This window comes from Tiliqua scincoides, chromosome 3 (assembly GCF_035046505.1).
Source record: "Tiliqua scincoides isolate rTilSci1 chromosome 3, rTilSci1.hap2, whole genome shotgun sequence".
Classification (NCBI taxonomy): Eukaryota; Metazoa; Chordata; class Lepidosauria; order Squamata; family Scincidae; genus Tiliqua; species Tiliqua scincoides.
The window spans coordinates 121963754-121981493 of record NC_089823.1 but is presented as its reverse complement, the minus strand read 5'-3'; the positions used below and the strand labels follow the sequence as shown (position 1 = coordinate 121981493).

The 17740-nt window shown below is 40.9% G+C and overlaps 1 protein-coding gene across 1 annotated transcript in view; it reads left to right on the top strand.

Moving 5' to 3' along the window:
- The window catches only part of TDRD3 (tudor domain containing 3), a 99624-nt gene extending 82263 nt beyond the window's left edge, over positions 1–17361 (top strand). The window contains exons 13-14 of the mRNA XM_066622217.1: positions 14135–14271; positions 17138–17361. Coding sequence (XP_066478314.1) covers positions 14135–14254 — 120 coding nt within the window. The 3' untranslated portion in view covers positions 14255–14271; positions 17138–17361. The remainder of the gene's footprint in view (positions 1–14134; positions 14272–17137) is intronic.
- The last annotated feature ends 379 nt before the right edge of the window (positions 17362–17740 follow it).

The window sequence follows — 17740 nt, the reverse complement described above, 5'->3', positions numbered from 1 at the left end:
TTACTCAGCCCTTAAGATCTGCCATGATGGAAGACATATGTCTTGAATGAAGTATATGACTGACCATTGCAAATGGCTGTGCAGTTGCAGGGCTGTTTTGATAATGTTAGATGGCACAGAGAAGCATCCATAAACCTACAATTATGCCTCTAAAAGTGAGAATTGATTTGGGATTATGGGCATTTTGCCAACATTTATTTTGTCAAACACACTTCGTGAAAGTAAACAAACAGTTCTTTGAAAGAGCTCTTTTGTAGTGCTTGATAAATAAATCCTAGTGTTTGATCAAAAATTACCAGAGTCCTAACCAATTGCTTGCAAACTTTAAGAGAGGTTATCTTTTGAACATAAGAGGCTTGGTATTTTACAATGAATGAATGAAGTTGCATTCCAATTGCTATGAATTATTTAAATATGAAAGCTTGAAGTTCCGAGCAGCTGGAATGAAAGAAATGTCAAAGAACTACCTCATGAGTTAAGTTCATCCTTCTGTTCCAGAGTAAAGTATCTGTATCAGAGTAAAGAAAGTATCTGTTTCTTTATTAGTAGATTGGGTGCAGAGAGGCAAGTGTTTAGAAATGCAACTAAAACTGCTCTCACAGTGTCTTCCAGTTTTCGCCTTACTGAACCCGTCTAAGCCAAACAAATTGTTTAAACAGTACTTCAGCACTTCCCCAGATGGTGAAACTATTAGATTTCTGGATAATTTGTTTCAGCAATCTTTCTCTCAAAGATTATTTTTCTGGTGTTGATCCCAAAGTTTTTCAACAATGCCATTCCAGGCTCGGTTGGATTTCCCCTCTTTGTTGTATCAGGGTGGATATCTGCTACCTTATACTGTATATTGTTTTTATTTTATTTTATTTTATTTTATTTTATGTTATTTTATTTATTTATTTATTTATTTATTTATTTATTTATTTATTTATTTATTTATTTATAATTAACACACACAGGCATACAAACATATAACATACATTTAGGAGTGCTAAATACCATATACCATTACTCATTAATCATACTATATTTCCTAATCTATTACTCATCTACTTCTACCTCTTATTAGTTTATCCATTTATTTATATAATATATACTAAATTTTCCCTAATGCCCTGTACTATATTTTCTAAATTTTCACTTTCTATCAAACATAAACTTACTTCAATTACTCATTAATATTAAAACAAAATAATCTAATTACCAAAATATAACATATAAAACAATTCTTCCATCTACTTCTACTCATTTATATATTTCTTACATCATATGTTCTTTACCATTCTTCAGTCTAATTCTCCAATCTGATTACATTTTTTTCTTTAACATAACCACCTATAAAACAATTCATCCACATGCTAACATTTCCAGCTATTTTTTCTAATTCATTCTAATTCATATATATCAATTTTGTATATATTTATTAAGTAAATTTAGTTATTAACTAAATAAAATCCTCCAATTTTCTTTAACCCTCAGGTTAACCCTCAGGTTTCTTTTTCTTTCTTTCCATTTTTTCTCCTGTAATATCTTTAATAATTTATCTCCATAACAGAATCCAATAAGCCCACACTTTCTTGTATAAGGTATGTTCATTCTTCCAATTAACTGGGATATGTTTTCTTCTTGTTCCAACAAATTTTGTCTTTTGTGCACCCATGTTACTCTGTCCATCTTCTCTATTTCAATCTCCATCAGCATCCCCTCTAGATTTTGTTGATTTTCCACTCTTCTAATTTCTGTATCCACTCTCCTGATGATTTCATCCCTCACCATAATCTTTTCCGCTTTCTCCTTCTGTTTATCTTGTTTTCTTCACATCTTCCAATTGCTCCTTGCACACATCTATCTGTTGAGAGAGAGTCTTTAAACTGGCTTGAATCTGCAAGGACCAACTCATCTGCTGTCTTCTCATTGTGAGCAATTTTTCTAAATTTTTGAGGATCATTTGAGTGCAAATATCTGGAACAGGCTCCATCTTGCAATTTCTCTCTGATCCACAAGATGTCCACAGCGTATTATTCTCCTTACTTCTACCACATGTTTTTTCAGTCAGGCATTTTTTGAATTTTTCTTACAGATAACAGTGTAATTAATGGAGAAAAACAAAATGAAAGAAACAGTCTCAAGGAGACAAAACTCTTTCAAGTCTAATAAAAATTCTGTCCAAAAGTAATTCTGGATTTTAGTCCACACACCAAATTATATTTATAATTATAATCCACGACCGATTTATTGCACTACAAAGATAAAGAGCACTTTCAGCATCCTTAAAAAATTTCTCATTAATGCCTTCAGTGTATCCAGGGCTCTTAGCCAAATCAGTCAATATTAAACACATATCTTAAAATTCCAACATAAACTTTACACTTCATGCTTTTTCTTCCATATAGTATCTTAGCACGGAGCCAGCAGCTTGATTGCAGACACTGCACCTCCTCCAATACTGTCCCTGACGATTTGGTTTCCGAGAAGAAAGCCCCCCCAGTCGGGCTTTCAAAGTCTCTGGTACCTGCACTGTGGAAAGATCTTATCTCTCCTGATAAAGATCTTCAGATCCTCTTCACACCTGCAGTTTTTTTGTGGGGGGAAACAGACTGTCTCAGGAGCCCCTGGAGACATGTCTGTTCATCCACTGTTGGCTCCTCCTCCTCCTTTACTGTATATTGTTTTCATTTCTAACTCACAAAATGAGGGTGTACTGCTTTGATAAATCTACTCAAGTGGCATCTGCAACAAATAGGAAAACAGCCAACTGATTGTTTACCTTTATCCTCCTTTGCTTGTCTCAGCTGCCCTTCCTCCCATGCACCCAGGCAAAACAACTTAAGGCAAAAGCCTTGGACATCTTCCCTTAAGGGTATCTGAATCTTCATTGATGAGAGTAGCCCCATTTTTTTCTCAGTTGTATGTACAATGTACAAAGTAGAGATTGAAGGTGGGTCCGACTCCACCGTAGAATCTCTGTGGGTTAAATTACCAGGCTTGTGCAGTGATGTAATACTGGGGGCATGCTATCGTCCTCCAGACCAGAAATTGGATGGGGACCTTGAAATGAGGAAACAGATCAGGGAGGTGACAAGGAGGGACAGGGTTGTAATCATGGGGGACTTCAATTATCCTCATATTGACTGGGTCAATTTGTGTTCTGGTTACGATAAGGAAACCGGATTTCTTGACGTGCTAAATGACTGTGGCTTAGATCAGCTAGTCACGGAACCCACCAGAGGACAGGTGACTCTGGATTTAATATTGTGCGGTACGCAGGACCTGGTTAGAGATGTAAACGTTACTGAGCTATTGGGGAACAGTGATCATGCTGCGATCCGTTTTGACGTGCACGTTGGGGGAAGAATACCAGGCAAATCTCTAACAAAAACCCTTGACTTCCGACGGGCGGATTTCCCTCAAATGAGGAGGCTGGTTAGAAGGAGGTTGAAAGGGAGGGTAAAAACAGTCCAATCTCTCCAGAGTGCATGGAGGCTGCTTAAAACAACAGTAATAGAGGCCCAGCAGAGGTGTATACCGCAAAGAAAGAAGGGTTCCACTAAATCCAGGAGGGTGCCTGCATGGCTAACCAGCCAAGTTAGAGAGGCTGTGAAGGGCAAGGAAGCTTCCTTCCATAAATGGAAGTCTTGCCCTAATGAGGAGAATAAAAAGGAACATAAACTGTGGCAAAAGAAATGTAAGAAGGTGATACTGGAGGCCAAGCGAGACTATGAGGAACGCATGGCCAGCAACATTAAGGGGAATAATAAAAGCTTCTTCAAATATGTTAGAAGCAGGAAACCCGCCAGAGAAGCGTTTGGCCCTCTGGATGGTGAGGGAGGGAAAGGGGAGATAAAAGGAGACTTAGAGATGGCAGAGAAATTAAATGAGTTCTTTGCATCTGTCTTCACGGCAGAAGACCTCGGGCAGATACCGCTGCCCGAACGGCCCCTCCTGACCGAGGAGTTAAGTCAGATAGAGGTTAAAAGAGAAGATGTTTCAGACCTCATTGATAAATTAAAGATCAATAAGTCACCGGGCCCTGATGACATCCACCCAAGAGTTATTAAGGAATTGAAGAATGAAGTTGCAGATCTCTTGACTAAGGTATGCAACTTGTCCCTCAAAACGGCCATGGTGCCAGAAGATTGGAGGATAGCAAATGTCACGCCTATTTTTAAAAAGGGAAAGAGGGGGGACCCGGGAAACTATAGGCCGGTCAGCCTAACATCCATACCGGGTAAGATGGTGGAATGCCTCATCAAAGATAAGATCTCAAAACACATAGACGAACAGGCCTTGCTGAGGGAGAGTCAGCATGGCTTCTGTAAGGGTAAGTCTTGCCTCACGAACCTTATAGAATTCTTTGAAAAGGTCAACAGGCATGTGGATGCGGGAGAACCCGTGGACATTATATATCTGGACTTTCAGAAGGCATTTGACACGGTCCCTCACCAAAGGCTACTGAAAAAACTCCACAATCAGGGAATTAGAGGACAGGTCCTCTCGTGGATTGAGAACTGGTTGGAGGCAGGAAGCAGAGAGTGGGTGTCAATGGGCAATTTTCACAATGGAGAGAGGTGAAAAGCAGTGTGCCCCAAGGATCTGTCCTGGGACCGGTGCTTTTCAACCTCTTCATAAATGACCTGGAGACAGGGTTGAGCAGTGAAGTGGCTAAGTTTGCAGACGACACCAAACTTTTCCGAGTGGTGAAGACCAGAAGTGATTGTGAGGAGCTCCAGAAGGATCTCTCCAGACTGGCAGAATGTGCAGCAAAATGGCAGATGCGCTTCAATGTCAGTAAGTGTAAAGTCATGCACATTGGGGCAAAAAATCAAAACTTTAGATATAGGCTGATGGGTTCTGAGCTGTCTGTGACAGATCAGGAGAGAGATCTTGGGGTGGTGGTGGACAGGTCGATGAAAGTGTCGACCCAATGTGCGGCGGCAGTGAAGAAGGCCAATTCTATGCTTGGGATCATTAGGAAGGGTATTGAGAACAAAACGGCTAGTATTATAATGCCGTTGTACAAATCCACGGTAAGGCCACACCTGGAGTTTTGTGTCCAGTTCTGGTCGCCGCATCTCAAAAAAGACATAGTGGAAATGGAAAAGGTGCAAAAGAGAGCTAAGATGATTACGGGGCTGGGGCACCTTCCTTATGAGGAAAGGCTACGGCGTTTGGGCCTCTTCAGCCTAGAAAAGAGACGCCTGAGGGGGGACATGATTGAGACATACAAAATTATGCAGGGGATGGACAGAGTGGATAGGGAGATGCTCTTTACACTCTCACATAATACCAGAACCAGGGGACATCCACTAAAATTGAGTGTTGGGCGGGTTAGGACAGACAAAAGAAATTTCTTTACTTTACTCAGTGTGTGGTCGGTCTGTAGAACTCCTTGCCACAGGATGTGGTGCTGGCGTCTAGCCTAGAAGCCTTTAAAAGGGGGTTGGACAAGTTTCTGGAGGAAAAATCCATTATGGGGTACAAGCCATGATGTGTATGCGTAACCTCCTGATTTTAGAAATGGGTTATGTCAGAATGCCAGATGCAAGGGAGGGCACCAGGATGAGGTCTCTTGTTATCTGGTGTGCTCCCTGGGGCATTTGGTGGGCCGCTGTGAGATACAGGAAGCTGGACTAGATGGGCCTATGGCCTGATCCAGTGGGGCTGTTCTTATGTTCTTATGTACAATTCTCTGTGAGTAAAGTGTGGATTCCCTTTTTAGAGTTCCAAGGTGGTTCACCAGAGGTGCTTTCTTCAGAAAACATCTGAATAGTGATGGAAAATGCATTCTTGAAAACATCATCCAGAAGAGTGAGAGAGAGCGTGTGTGTGTGTGTGTGTGTGTGTGTGTGTGTGTGTGTGTGAGAGAGAGAGAGAGAGAGTTTACACAATATTTACATAATTTGTTATGGCCTATGAGATGAGAAAGAAAGGACAAACTCCTCTTGGGTAAGGAGCCCAATGACTGAAGTCTTGGATTCATTTCTCTTTTAGCTTTGCTTCACACTGGACTTTTCTGACCAATTCTTGAGTTTATTAAAATGAATTTTCTTAAACTTTTACATCCTGTATTTTGCAATTTACTGATCATGTCTGACAATGAACAATGTCTTCCCATGGTCTTTTACTCTGGCTGCTTCCCTACGTGGTTCTGACGTGGACCTGGAGCCTGTATGTTGGCTAACAAAATAGATGAACAATATGCCTGAAGCATGGTTGAAACATATGAATATCTTTAACAACCTTATGCAGGTATGCCTGGATCTGAGCAGCAATGAGTGGGTACTGATTTGCAGTACCCACAAATAGGATATCCAGGACTGACCAGGTATTTCTTAAAGGAAAACTTAATAATCACATTTTCAGCATTAGTGGATTATTCTCTTTGAGGGAAAAAAGGTTTCCTGAGTTAGTCTCTACAGAAAACTTTGCTGAGCAAGATTAGCGAAGAGCTTCAAGAGATCAGCAACCAAGTTCTGGATGTAGTTCTGCTTGTGTATGTTAGCTCCATGTCAGCAACCTAAAATATAATATTATCCACTTTGTTGTAATATGGCAACTTTCCTAATGGCAAAGTAAAAAATGGAGTAAGGGAATTGTGTGTAGTGCTGATAGGCTCCCATCATAACTCATGTTATCCTCATGAGTTAGGCTAAGTGATAGTGACTGGACTTGAGTCATCTTTGTTTGCATACTACCCTTTCTCCAAAGAATTCAGAGCAGTGTGTATATCTCCTGCTCCTCCTCTTGATTCACATAAGGTTGAGAGAGAACTACCCCCAAATAGGCCAGTAAGCTTCATGACTAAGCAGGAATTTGAATCTTCCTGACCCAGTTCCAACACACTAACCATGCTGGCTCTCACAGCTGACCAGAGAGTAAGAAATCAGGTCTCCTGTGTTCAAGGGCAACCCACTATCCTGTAAACTAAATTGATTTGTATGATAACACAGGTCTACAAAATTGAGGGTCAGAAAAGTTTTTCCCAAACTTTATGGTGGTTTGATATGAATTTGGGGTGCTGATTCCAAAAATGGCATCCGTTTTGCCCTATCACGTCTAGTTTTGGAGATATAGTATAGCTTCTTTAGTGAATGGTTCGAGCAGCTTCCTCATGAGCTGCTCACACATTTTGCACCGGGACCCACTTTTTAGAATGAGAATCTGTCAGGACCCACCAGAAGTAATGTCATGACCAAAAGTGACATCATCAAGCAGTAACATTTTGAACAATCCTAGGCTGCCATCTTACCCACACCCAGGAGTGAGTCCCATTTATTATCATAGTTAAAAGAATATACATAGTAGCTTGTTAAAAGTACAGGTCTGTAACATTTCCCCACATGCAGTCACATACAATGATAGCATCAAGTCTAATGTATTTAAAATACGAGGGTCGCCCAGAAAGTAATGCACCACATTTTTTTTCTTCAACAATTATTTATTGAACACAATGAAACTTACACACAAGAAAGAATGATGTTTCTTCTACACTCCCTATTTTTCCACATAATCTCCGTCCAGTTCTATGGCCTTCCTCCAGCGAGACACAAGGGCATGCATGCCCTGTCGGTACCACTCCTTGTTCTGGTCACAAAGCCATTTCTGCATTGTGCGAATCACCTCTTCGTCATCCTCAAAATGTCTTCCGCGAATGGCATCCTTTAATGGCCCAAACAAGTGGAAGTCTGAGGGAGCTAGGTCAGGGCTGTAGGGTGGATGGGGTAACACAGTCCAACCCTGTTTAGTGATGTGTTCCAAAGTCCTCAAACTTGTGTGAGGCCGAGCGTTATCATGTTGAATCAAACATTCACCTGGGTTGTTATGTCGCCGAAGTAGCTGGAAGCGCTTCTTGAGTTTGGTTAATGTCTTCACATAAGCTTCAGAATTAATGGTGCTTCCTCTTGGCATCACATCAATGAGTATGACGCCCTCACAGTCCCAAAACACAGTGATCACGACCTTACCGGCGGAAGCAGTTGCTTTGAATTTTTTCTTCTATGGAGATTGAAGATGACGCCATTCCATCGACTGTCGTTTTGTTTCGGGCTCAAAATGGTGAACCCAGGTTTCATCACCTGTCACAATCCTGGACAAGAACGCTTCCCCCTTATCTTCAAAACGTTTCAGCAACTCAGAAGAAATGTTTTTTCTGAGAGATTTGTGGTCCACCATAAGACAGCGTGGAACCCATCGTGCACACACTTTTGAGTAATCAAGAGCACGGATGATTGCATACACACTTCCTTTGCTGATTGACAGCTTCAGCGCCAACTGCCTAGTCGTTATGCGTCGGTCCTCGCGAATGAGCACATCAGCAAGCTGCATCTTGTCAGGTGTGACAGCCGTGGATGGCCGCCCTGAACGCTGCAAATCTTGGAGCTCTGCCGAACCGCCTTCTAATGGCCTCACCCTCTGTGCCCAGCGACTAACCATACTTCTGTCGACTGCAGACTCTCCATAAACTGTACACAAACGTTTGTGAATGTTCCCAACAGTTTCTTTCTCTGCAGTGAGAAATTCAATGACAACACGCTGCTTGTAACATACATCACTTACAGACGCCATTTTGAAACACTGCTGCAGCTACGCTATCTGTCTGAAGAAACCAAAAATTTGTGTGCGCACTCCTGAAAATTCAAATAATGTATATCTAAAGTTTCGCATTCGTACCATTACTGTAGGCTGAGAAAAAAGATGTGATGCATTACTTTCTGGGCGACCCTTGTAAAATATTGAAATGAATGGGGACCCACCTGAAATTGGCTCGTGACCCACATAGTCGGCCCTGACCCACAGTTTGAGAAACACTGGTCTAGTGATAGGTGGATCCGTAGACTGTTCCTAGAATCCTGTTCCTTTCCAGTAGCAGCACCAAATCTTGTTTATGTCTGTCTGGAAAGGTACAGTGGGCTGGAAAAGTGCCAATGGAGAGTATTTGGTGCAATAGTGCTGGTGTTGGTATTGCAAGTAAATCTGCAGTAAAGTGTATATCAGATCCAATTTTTAGGTACGGACGATCACACATAAGAGAATGTAGAGTTCTAAAAACTACTTACAGGGATTTAATGTAACTTTACATAATAATCAACCTTGTGTTTGATACCATGTCCAAGACAGTATTGTCTTCTACTTTTGAAGAGTAGAAGTCAACCAGTTTAGGGTGAGCGTGTTGTATTAAATGCTGTGGCTAACAATCATTTTCATGAAAATATTGTCTTGCTTTGTTTGGCTGGACATAAGGGTTCTTTGATTCCACTGAAATACTGCAGCTTGATGTTCATTAGAGAACTGGCATAAATGGCTAAGAGCTTGAGCTGTGCATCAGGACTTCCCTCTGCTATGAACTCACCAGGTGACCTTGCAGGTGGCCTCAGATTCCTTGCAGTAATATGAGAATTATAATTCTTGCAATTGTGCTTATGATTTTATCAATACACATGAAGCATTTTGCATACTCAAAGTGCTATATAAATGTTCACTGCATTATATGTGGTATATCAATTTCCCCCTCTAGAAAACTACTGTAGCCCCAAATGGCTAATTCTTGTGAATTATGTACCTTAGATGCCTCAGAGGGCATCGTGAGGCTGCCCTCCCACCTACAGGTCTCGAACCATTGACAAATGTATTGTGCAGATACTCTTGATGTAAAAGTTCTCTGGTCACAAATGACTGAAGATCATTTCCCCTGAAGTGAGGAGAGGTGTTCAACAGAGAGCCCCACTGTTGCCCTCCTTGGATTTGCACATGGCACCTACAGCATCTTGTTTAAGCTTTATGAGGAGCACAATGTACGGAATTTCCTTTCTTGATGCTGGATATATGGCAATGTTTATATCGTGGCAAATGTGTTTGGGCTGCTTTAAGTGAAAAAACTTGCAACATTGAAAGCCACTGTCTGGCACTTTAATTTCCAGAAGAAAAGGATTAGGGGGTGTTTAGTATGACCTGTCTGTTTAGGTGTCTAAAGAAACTAGCCCTCAAGTGGGCATGAATGCACAAACATCAGTCCCCGACTTCCCAATCTACGCTTCCAAATATCCCTTTTCATCTCTCTCTCTTTTAAATTCACTTTCTTTTTAAAAGTTGGTTGTGCTATCATTTAAAAAAAGGGAAGCATATGGGAGGCCTAAAATGCACATTTAAATTTAAATTCGCTTTCATAGATTACAGCCATTGGAATTGTATGTGTAACATCTGAGGAAAGAGCTTGCTGGTTTTAAGAAGGTGAGAAATTTTTAAAGATGTTTTCTCTTGTACCAGCTTAGCTTGCTTTTTGAGTTAAAAACAAGAACAGCTGCTGACTTTAAAATCCATCCTTGCTGTTTCAGCCCTTGTTTTTGTGCTGCTTGCTCTTTTTATAAATGATGTGAACAAGGGGTCTCCCTAATGTCATAGCAAAACATGGAAGTTTCTGTAAAAGCCACTGATATTGATATTTAAATCTTGTTCCCTTCCCATCTTTCCCTCTTCCATTGGCAATGAGAAATTTGAACTGTGGTTGTATTTTCACATTCATAAATCATTTTGTGCTTAAATAGGTCTATGGAAATTATTTCCATAGTCCTGTTATATAGGATGGTGGAAAAACTGTATTATTTTGAAAAACGATTGGGGGGGAGTAGAGAGCAGAATTGATTTGCACAGGAAGAGAGGAAAATGGATTTTGAAAAATCATAAAACAACCTACAACACAAATCACATTTTTGTCTGTTTCTGCTCTGTATACTTTTAATATAGACATTAATTTTAATTTATATTTATATTCTAGGAATATATTTATATTCTAGCATTGGTATATACCTCATTCAGCCACTAGAGGTGCTGAATGTAAAGCAATGTAATGGGATAATTTCTTTCCATTACATTACATTCAGCACTTCTAGAGTCTGAATGAGGAATATATACCCATGCTAGGAGACCCAGAAGTACGTCTTTTGAACTGTTTTTAGATCTGAGGGCTGGATAAAATCCTCAGGAGGGCCTGTGGGCTGGAATTTGGAAACCCTTGGTGTAGAAGAATTGGCCATGCCCCCTCCACATGCCATGCTGGGGCAACTGCACAGATACCACCAATCTGCTCACCCGCCACTTTTTCTGAAGGGGAAGAATTGTGAAACTGGTTATCCATGTACCTGTCCTTGATGTATGTAGTAGGGAAGGGTGCCAACTCATCTGCCCTATGAAGATTTTTATCTTTTGAGTAAGTATCTGAACTGGGCCCTAGTTAAGCAATGTTTTTGTTTCACCAAGATTTATGGTTAAATTCAAAGGACCAAAGAAAGGTGGTATATAAATACCTGTATGAATAAATAAATAAATTCAGTACTCTACATGAGATGTCAATCTTTTTATCAGAGGATAACAATAAAATAGTGCAAAGACTAAAGTACGATAGCCTTAGGTATTTTAAAATCTTGTAATGTGCTTATTTTGAATTTGTATTGGTATGTGTGAACTACCTCAAGTTGAAGGAATGCATCCTAGCCTATCTATAAATCACAGAAGGGATTCTTATAACTTCTGAGTCATAAGTAGAGGTGGGTTTTTTGTTTTTTTTAAACATATTTTCCAGAAATTAAAATAGATTACTTTTCCAGTTACAAATAATACTGTGGCTGCATCTGCTGACACTTTAACAGTGTACTAGGTAGGTGATAAAGTGTTTAAGATTAATCAAAATGAGAACTTGGGGGGGGGGAAACACTGCTTTCTGCCCTTTTCACTTTTTTCAAATTATCTGCAAAAAAATTAAAACTATTTTCAAACACCCCTAGTTATAAGTCATTTCATTGATTATCCATGCCGTTTCACAGCCTATTTAGGGTCTGATCCAAACAGGCCTGGACTGGCCCAGCACCAGTGTGCAGTATTGCAAACGTGCCATAAGCTATGCCTGCGATACTTACTGCTGCACTGGCACTGGCTCAGAGCAAGCCCACGCTGAGCCAGCACCAGGCAGGGGAGCGATGACCACTGCCCGGAACTCTGGGCAAGCGCCAGGTAATCAAGTGGTAAGTTGGGGCCAGGGAAGGCATTCTGGGGCAGGGGGAAGGCATAGTGAGGGAAGGGATTGGGGCAGGAGGGGGTGGAGATGGCAAGATCTGCCGCCATATCCTAACTCCCTCCCAGCCTGGGAGACCCAACATGGGTCTCCTTGAATCTGTGCCAGCCACTAGCAGATGCAGATCTGAGGAGACCCATCAGGGCTGCCTGGGGCTTACATGGGGTAAGGGAGCATAAGCTCCTTTATCCTGAGTAGACCCTATGCTGCTTCCCAGCCCCATTGGATGCAGCGGTAGCTATTTTGGCGCCGCTGCATCCCTGGGTACTGGGAAGCACAGGATTGGGCTGATAGTGAGCAAACAAAGTTGCTTATTGAGGAAGAACATTTATATCTATCATTGGGTTATGCGATAAAATATGCTCCCCATTGCATGACCAAGGCATCAGAGCCAATATCTGGAATTTTCTAGCTATTGGGCCTTGAATAAGAACTGGCAAGAACTTTTAATGGTTAATGATCTGGAAAGACTAGCATCTGATTCCCTTACTTAGAGGTAAATTGTCTAGATTGATGGAGTATAGCAGTATTCTAAGGTTTAGAACAGGCAGCGGTACAGGATTTTTTTTCTGTGAAGTCATCTTATTTCCAGGACCAGGATACTCTGAGTTGTGGTTCTAGTATCCAAATGTGAACTGCCTGCAGTTCCCTTCTCTGATCAAGCCTGTCAAGGAGGGAATGGATTCTTAACCTTAAGGATCCCTCCTTTGAGCTCTGCTGTGGTTGACATTGACCAATCAGGGCCTGTGATACAAAAGCATTAATCCAGTTAGAAAGGTCAAATGGAAATTCATGAGATGACTGACTCCAGAGGGTTTTCAGTAACTAAAGGGGATAGGACATAAGTCATTTACTTGAGAATCGGCATGGTTAATGTATTTGAAGGCTGCAAAATTTCAGGGATACTCTGTCATGTCTTTTCTCTTTCTATCTTGCATTACCCCCTTAAGAGAGAGACAGAACTTTCCCAGTACAATTGCCCCTTCCATTATTCTATTAGCAGAACAGAATGCTGCATTGATTGGTGTGAAAACAAGTATAGTACTAAGATTAGTATGCTTAGAAAGGCCTTTCATGTTTCCATTTGTTACATGAGTATATAAAACAGAAAACTTAAAATAAAATTTTTAAAAAATAAATAAAAGTGCCCTGCTTTACCCTCTATTGGTTCTGGATGGGATCACAAAGAAGAGCAGATTTGCACCTGAAAAGAGCAGCTTTGCATCCTGCAGCTATTCCTGGTTCTTGCCTTGTCTGCTTTTTATAATTTCCATATGATTGTTGGCTGTGTCCTGGATTTGAAAAGCAGGTACCTAATAATATCTGTGATTCATGTTTCGGTTGCATTCTGGATTGCTGCACTCTGCACTTGCCTGCCTTTGAGGTGTATCTGGATATCAGAATGATTTCTGCAAATCAGCACAAAATGTAGCAGCCCATCTTTGGTAAAGCAAGTGAGTGGGATGCCAGTTCTTCCATATTTACCATGGCTACCTGTGGCCTTCTAAGCAATATAAGCCCATAATGTTCTAGGCTCCATGTAAACCTTGCCATTTATTGAGGTGGTGGGTTGAAGGGTTGCTTCAATCCCATTTATCCATGAGGGTAAATTGACAGACATGGATTAGAGTTTTATCTACTGTTGGGTCTGCACTCTGGAGCTCTAAAATACATTAAAAACTTCCTTTTTTCATTTCAACTATTTCCCCTCAAGGATTCTGCATGTATGTATGTCTGGCACATCAGGCGGTGGTCGTCATCATGCTGTATTTTTAAATCAATAAGTTCCTTGCTTTTCTAGCACTAGTTCTGCATATTCATCATTCTACTTGCATAACTGGGAAAATAAATTTTATATTGAGTTCTGTGTCTTCCTGCTCTTCTCAGCATCCAGAATTGATCTCTTTCATGTCTTTGGCCTCTTTGCTGAAAACCCTATCTTGTGATCTCATCCAGCTATTCTTATTGCAAGGGGTTGTTCTTAGCTAAACAGTTGTCTGCCTATAGAGCGCAGCATCTCTTTGTGTATCATACTGATAGTTTACTCTTTTAAGTCATGTTGTTTACCTGCAGGAGGAGGAAGAGCTGTCTTATGAACAAACTTTAGAGTTCCGCAGAGGTGGCGATGGTCAACCACGGCGGTCAACGCGGCCAACCCAACAGTTTTATCAGCCCCCACGAGCTAGGAACTGACAGTAGGAAAATCAAAGGTAAATATTGATAACAGTGGTGGGAGAAGCACAGAATGTTTGGGGTGTGTCTGAAGCCCTGCTACTTTGTACTTGGCTTATGGAACATTTGTCAAAAGGGTTGCCCATCACTAGTCACCAGATAAGCTGGTTATAACTTGGTTTAGAGTTCAGTTCTGAGCTACTGTCAAATAAGGCCTGATCTTCATTAACAATATAAACCTATGCCAGTGCGCTTTGCTGGTCGGCCACCTGTCATGTTCCCAGTTGTTTTGGTTTATCTTTGCTTGTCCCTTGATATTCCTTCCTTATTTTAAATATAAATCACCATTGTTCCCTCCCCTCCCAAGTGCTCAAGCTGAAATTCAGCATACTAAAAAATGACATATTTGGTGTTTTTTCTTCCCTTAACCATGTGTGTGTTTAGGACTGTGGACCATTCCTTTGGTTAGGGAACTTGAATAACCTGAATTGCGCCCAGATATAGGAGTGCATCCCATATAGAGATAATTTTACTGGAGTGCAAAACCTGGGAGGATAGAGTTTCAGAAGTAAATAGGATTGAGCAGTATTGAGAAAATGTATTCAGTAGATACATGCCCCACTTTTCAATTCCCGAAACAGCTCACAACATACATAAAATGCAATAGAACCATTAATAATCTTATATGGTAAGGGAAGAAAAAGCAAATCAGAACGAAGGCGCGCCCAGGCTCATAACACTGGCTCCTATGGAGACCAGCACTGGCCTGAGAGTTTTATTATAGTATTGTTTAAAATGTTGTGTATGTGTTCTGTTTTATGAATGCTTTTATGAATGTTTTCTTTGGGCATTCACTTGGTGAAGGAAAGCAGGATAAAAATTGATTAAATAAATAAATCCAGCTGAAACACAAAGCACTTATTTGTATTATGAGGAATCATCACTTTTGATGTAAAACAGAATGACTCTGATCTTATTCTGTCACATCTGTACTTTGGTTCTACTCCAGAGGCAGTCATGGCCTTGTTTCCAGTCCCACAGCAGAGACCTCTGAAGCTGACTGGCAAAGAATGTTTCCTGTGGTCAATGGCTGTTGGTTCCATTATGGCATAATTATGTTTGGTGTTAGGTGTTCATACTGAGCTGCCTTCCATGGTGTTCAGGTGGATTTTAACCACTTGACTGCAACCTGCCTGTGTTGGCACATTTCAGATCCACCAGAGCCAGTCTTCAGAGTTGCTCAAATCAATATTTTATTGCATGGAGCACCATGAAAACAGTTGTGTTATATGCACAGTACTGAATATCTGAATCAAGCGTTTAAACTGGACTTCTATGAGTTGAATTAGGCCACCTTTTTTCTTTGTCTGCTCACCTGACACTTGTTCTATTGTCTATTTTGCTTTTGCTATTATCTTTTGGCAGAAGGATGCTCAGACTACTAATACACTCCAGTGGCTGTCTGCATACAATTGAGTTGGTTCTTCATTTATTTATTAAATTTCGTTGAGTAATACAGGTGGGTCCTCTTGATCTGCAGATTTGGGATCTGTGGATTTGACCCACCACGGGTCCCAAACCTGCGGCTGAGGAACCACTGAGTCTCTTGAACACAACTGGAACCTTGTTCTGCACAGTGCCTCCCTGAACCTCAGAACGTGACCAGAGCTGAGCTTTGGAGACCTGGGTGCCCTGACCCACAGATTTCATTATCTATGGGGGTTCTAGGAACAGAACCCCCATGAATGCCAAGGCACGAGCAGTACCTTGGAACTTGAGTATATAGTAATCTGAGAACAATTATAGTAGAAAGAATCTCTAATTTATTCTCAAAGGGAAAAAAATCTAATGAAGCCGAACCCATTGTTCTTAGTATTAGTATCTCTCCTAGCATGAGCATACTGCTTAAGGCTGTCTCAGTAATGTACAGAAAAGAATGTTTAAAAAATAAGTTATACTCTCATCTCTTCAAAAAAATTGCAATAGATATTTTTCCTCTGTTGCTACAAGCTGTTTACTTGAAAAAAAGGAATAAAAATATACAAATATTTTTCATCTAGCACAGAGGTTTGAGGGCAAGAACAATTACATGGTTAGTGTGTTTTGGGTGCATTAGAATTTGTCTAATTTTAGTCATCCATATGCAAGCTTGAAGGCATTTCCTCTTGCTCAACAGAACATTGAAAATATAATTGTCTAAATGTGCAGAATTTCCTCTGCTGTCCTATAGCATCGCAATCTTTGTCTTGATGGGCTTTGGAATGATAGCAGTCAAGTGGTAGCTCAGCAGAAAGTACGTATGTTAAGTGCTAAGAAGATTATAAGCAAGAATGATCTTCTGCAAGCACTACATGGAGGAGCCCTTGAAGAGATAAGGAAGCTCTGGTAGTTCATGGTGAGGGTGGAAGACATCCGGGTGCAGCTGATGTTTGGGAGCAGAATTGTCCTTCTGGATTTTGAATGCTAGATTGTTTGTTGTTTGGGGCTCGCTCAAGAAATAAAGAAAACCAGCTAACTCCTGGTTTTATGGAACAATTGGAATGCATAATCAACATGAATGTGGAAGGTGTGTGCCTTCCATAGAGTGGGGAAGTCCCATTAAGATGTTAATAGAACTTTATCTACCTTATTTACTATCAAATTAATCTTCTTCTTGCTACTGCTTACTAGGAGTGCTTAAAAAGACATTGAAACTTACCTCATAATGATAAAACAGCTATTTTGGAAAACACTGAAGGAATGTGTGAGTGTTTTTAAATCATAGCATATATGTGTAAAGTTCCTTGTTTTATTGTCTGTTACTCCAAGCCTTCACTATACAAGATACAAATGTTCTCGGTTAACCATGGAAGATGGGGTGGAAATGACAGGATAATATATTATGTCTTTTCTTTTTTTCCTTAGCTATTTGTTATGGCAAAAGTTCTCAACATTCTCCTCACTGCTCAAGAAGCCTCACTTTGCCTGAAGGATGGGACTTGACAAAGAAGGCTGGTACAAACAAGGAGTATGGAATATATTCACAAGAGACATTTTTTTTAGTTAGTCCTATGAAGCTAAACTTTTTACATATGAAAGCAAACAATTGTTAATATTGCCATCAATAAAAGCCACCATGTGCTACTCTGCTTTGTGTGTTTTTCTGCTTCATTAGCATGACGAGGCCCGATTCTCCACCGGGGCCGCACCACAGGCCGTACACTGCCTCAGCAATAGCTGCCATAAGCATGCTGTAAGACACATCGTAGCAGCTGAGAGTGGACAGGTTTTGGTGGGAAAGGCCAGCACCAGTGGGCATGGGGCCTCCATGCTGGCAGGACATGCAGGAGGAGCGCACCCCAGTAAGTTTCCTACTGAGCAGCAGGAAGGTGTTTCTGGGTGGGGGGAGGGTGGCCCAGGCAGTTCAGGTCCAGGAGGGGCCAGGGATTGTGGCAGAGGCTGCCGCTAGATCTTAACCCCCTCCCGCTCTACACAGGTTACTCAGATCTGCATCACCAATTTCGCTGA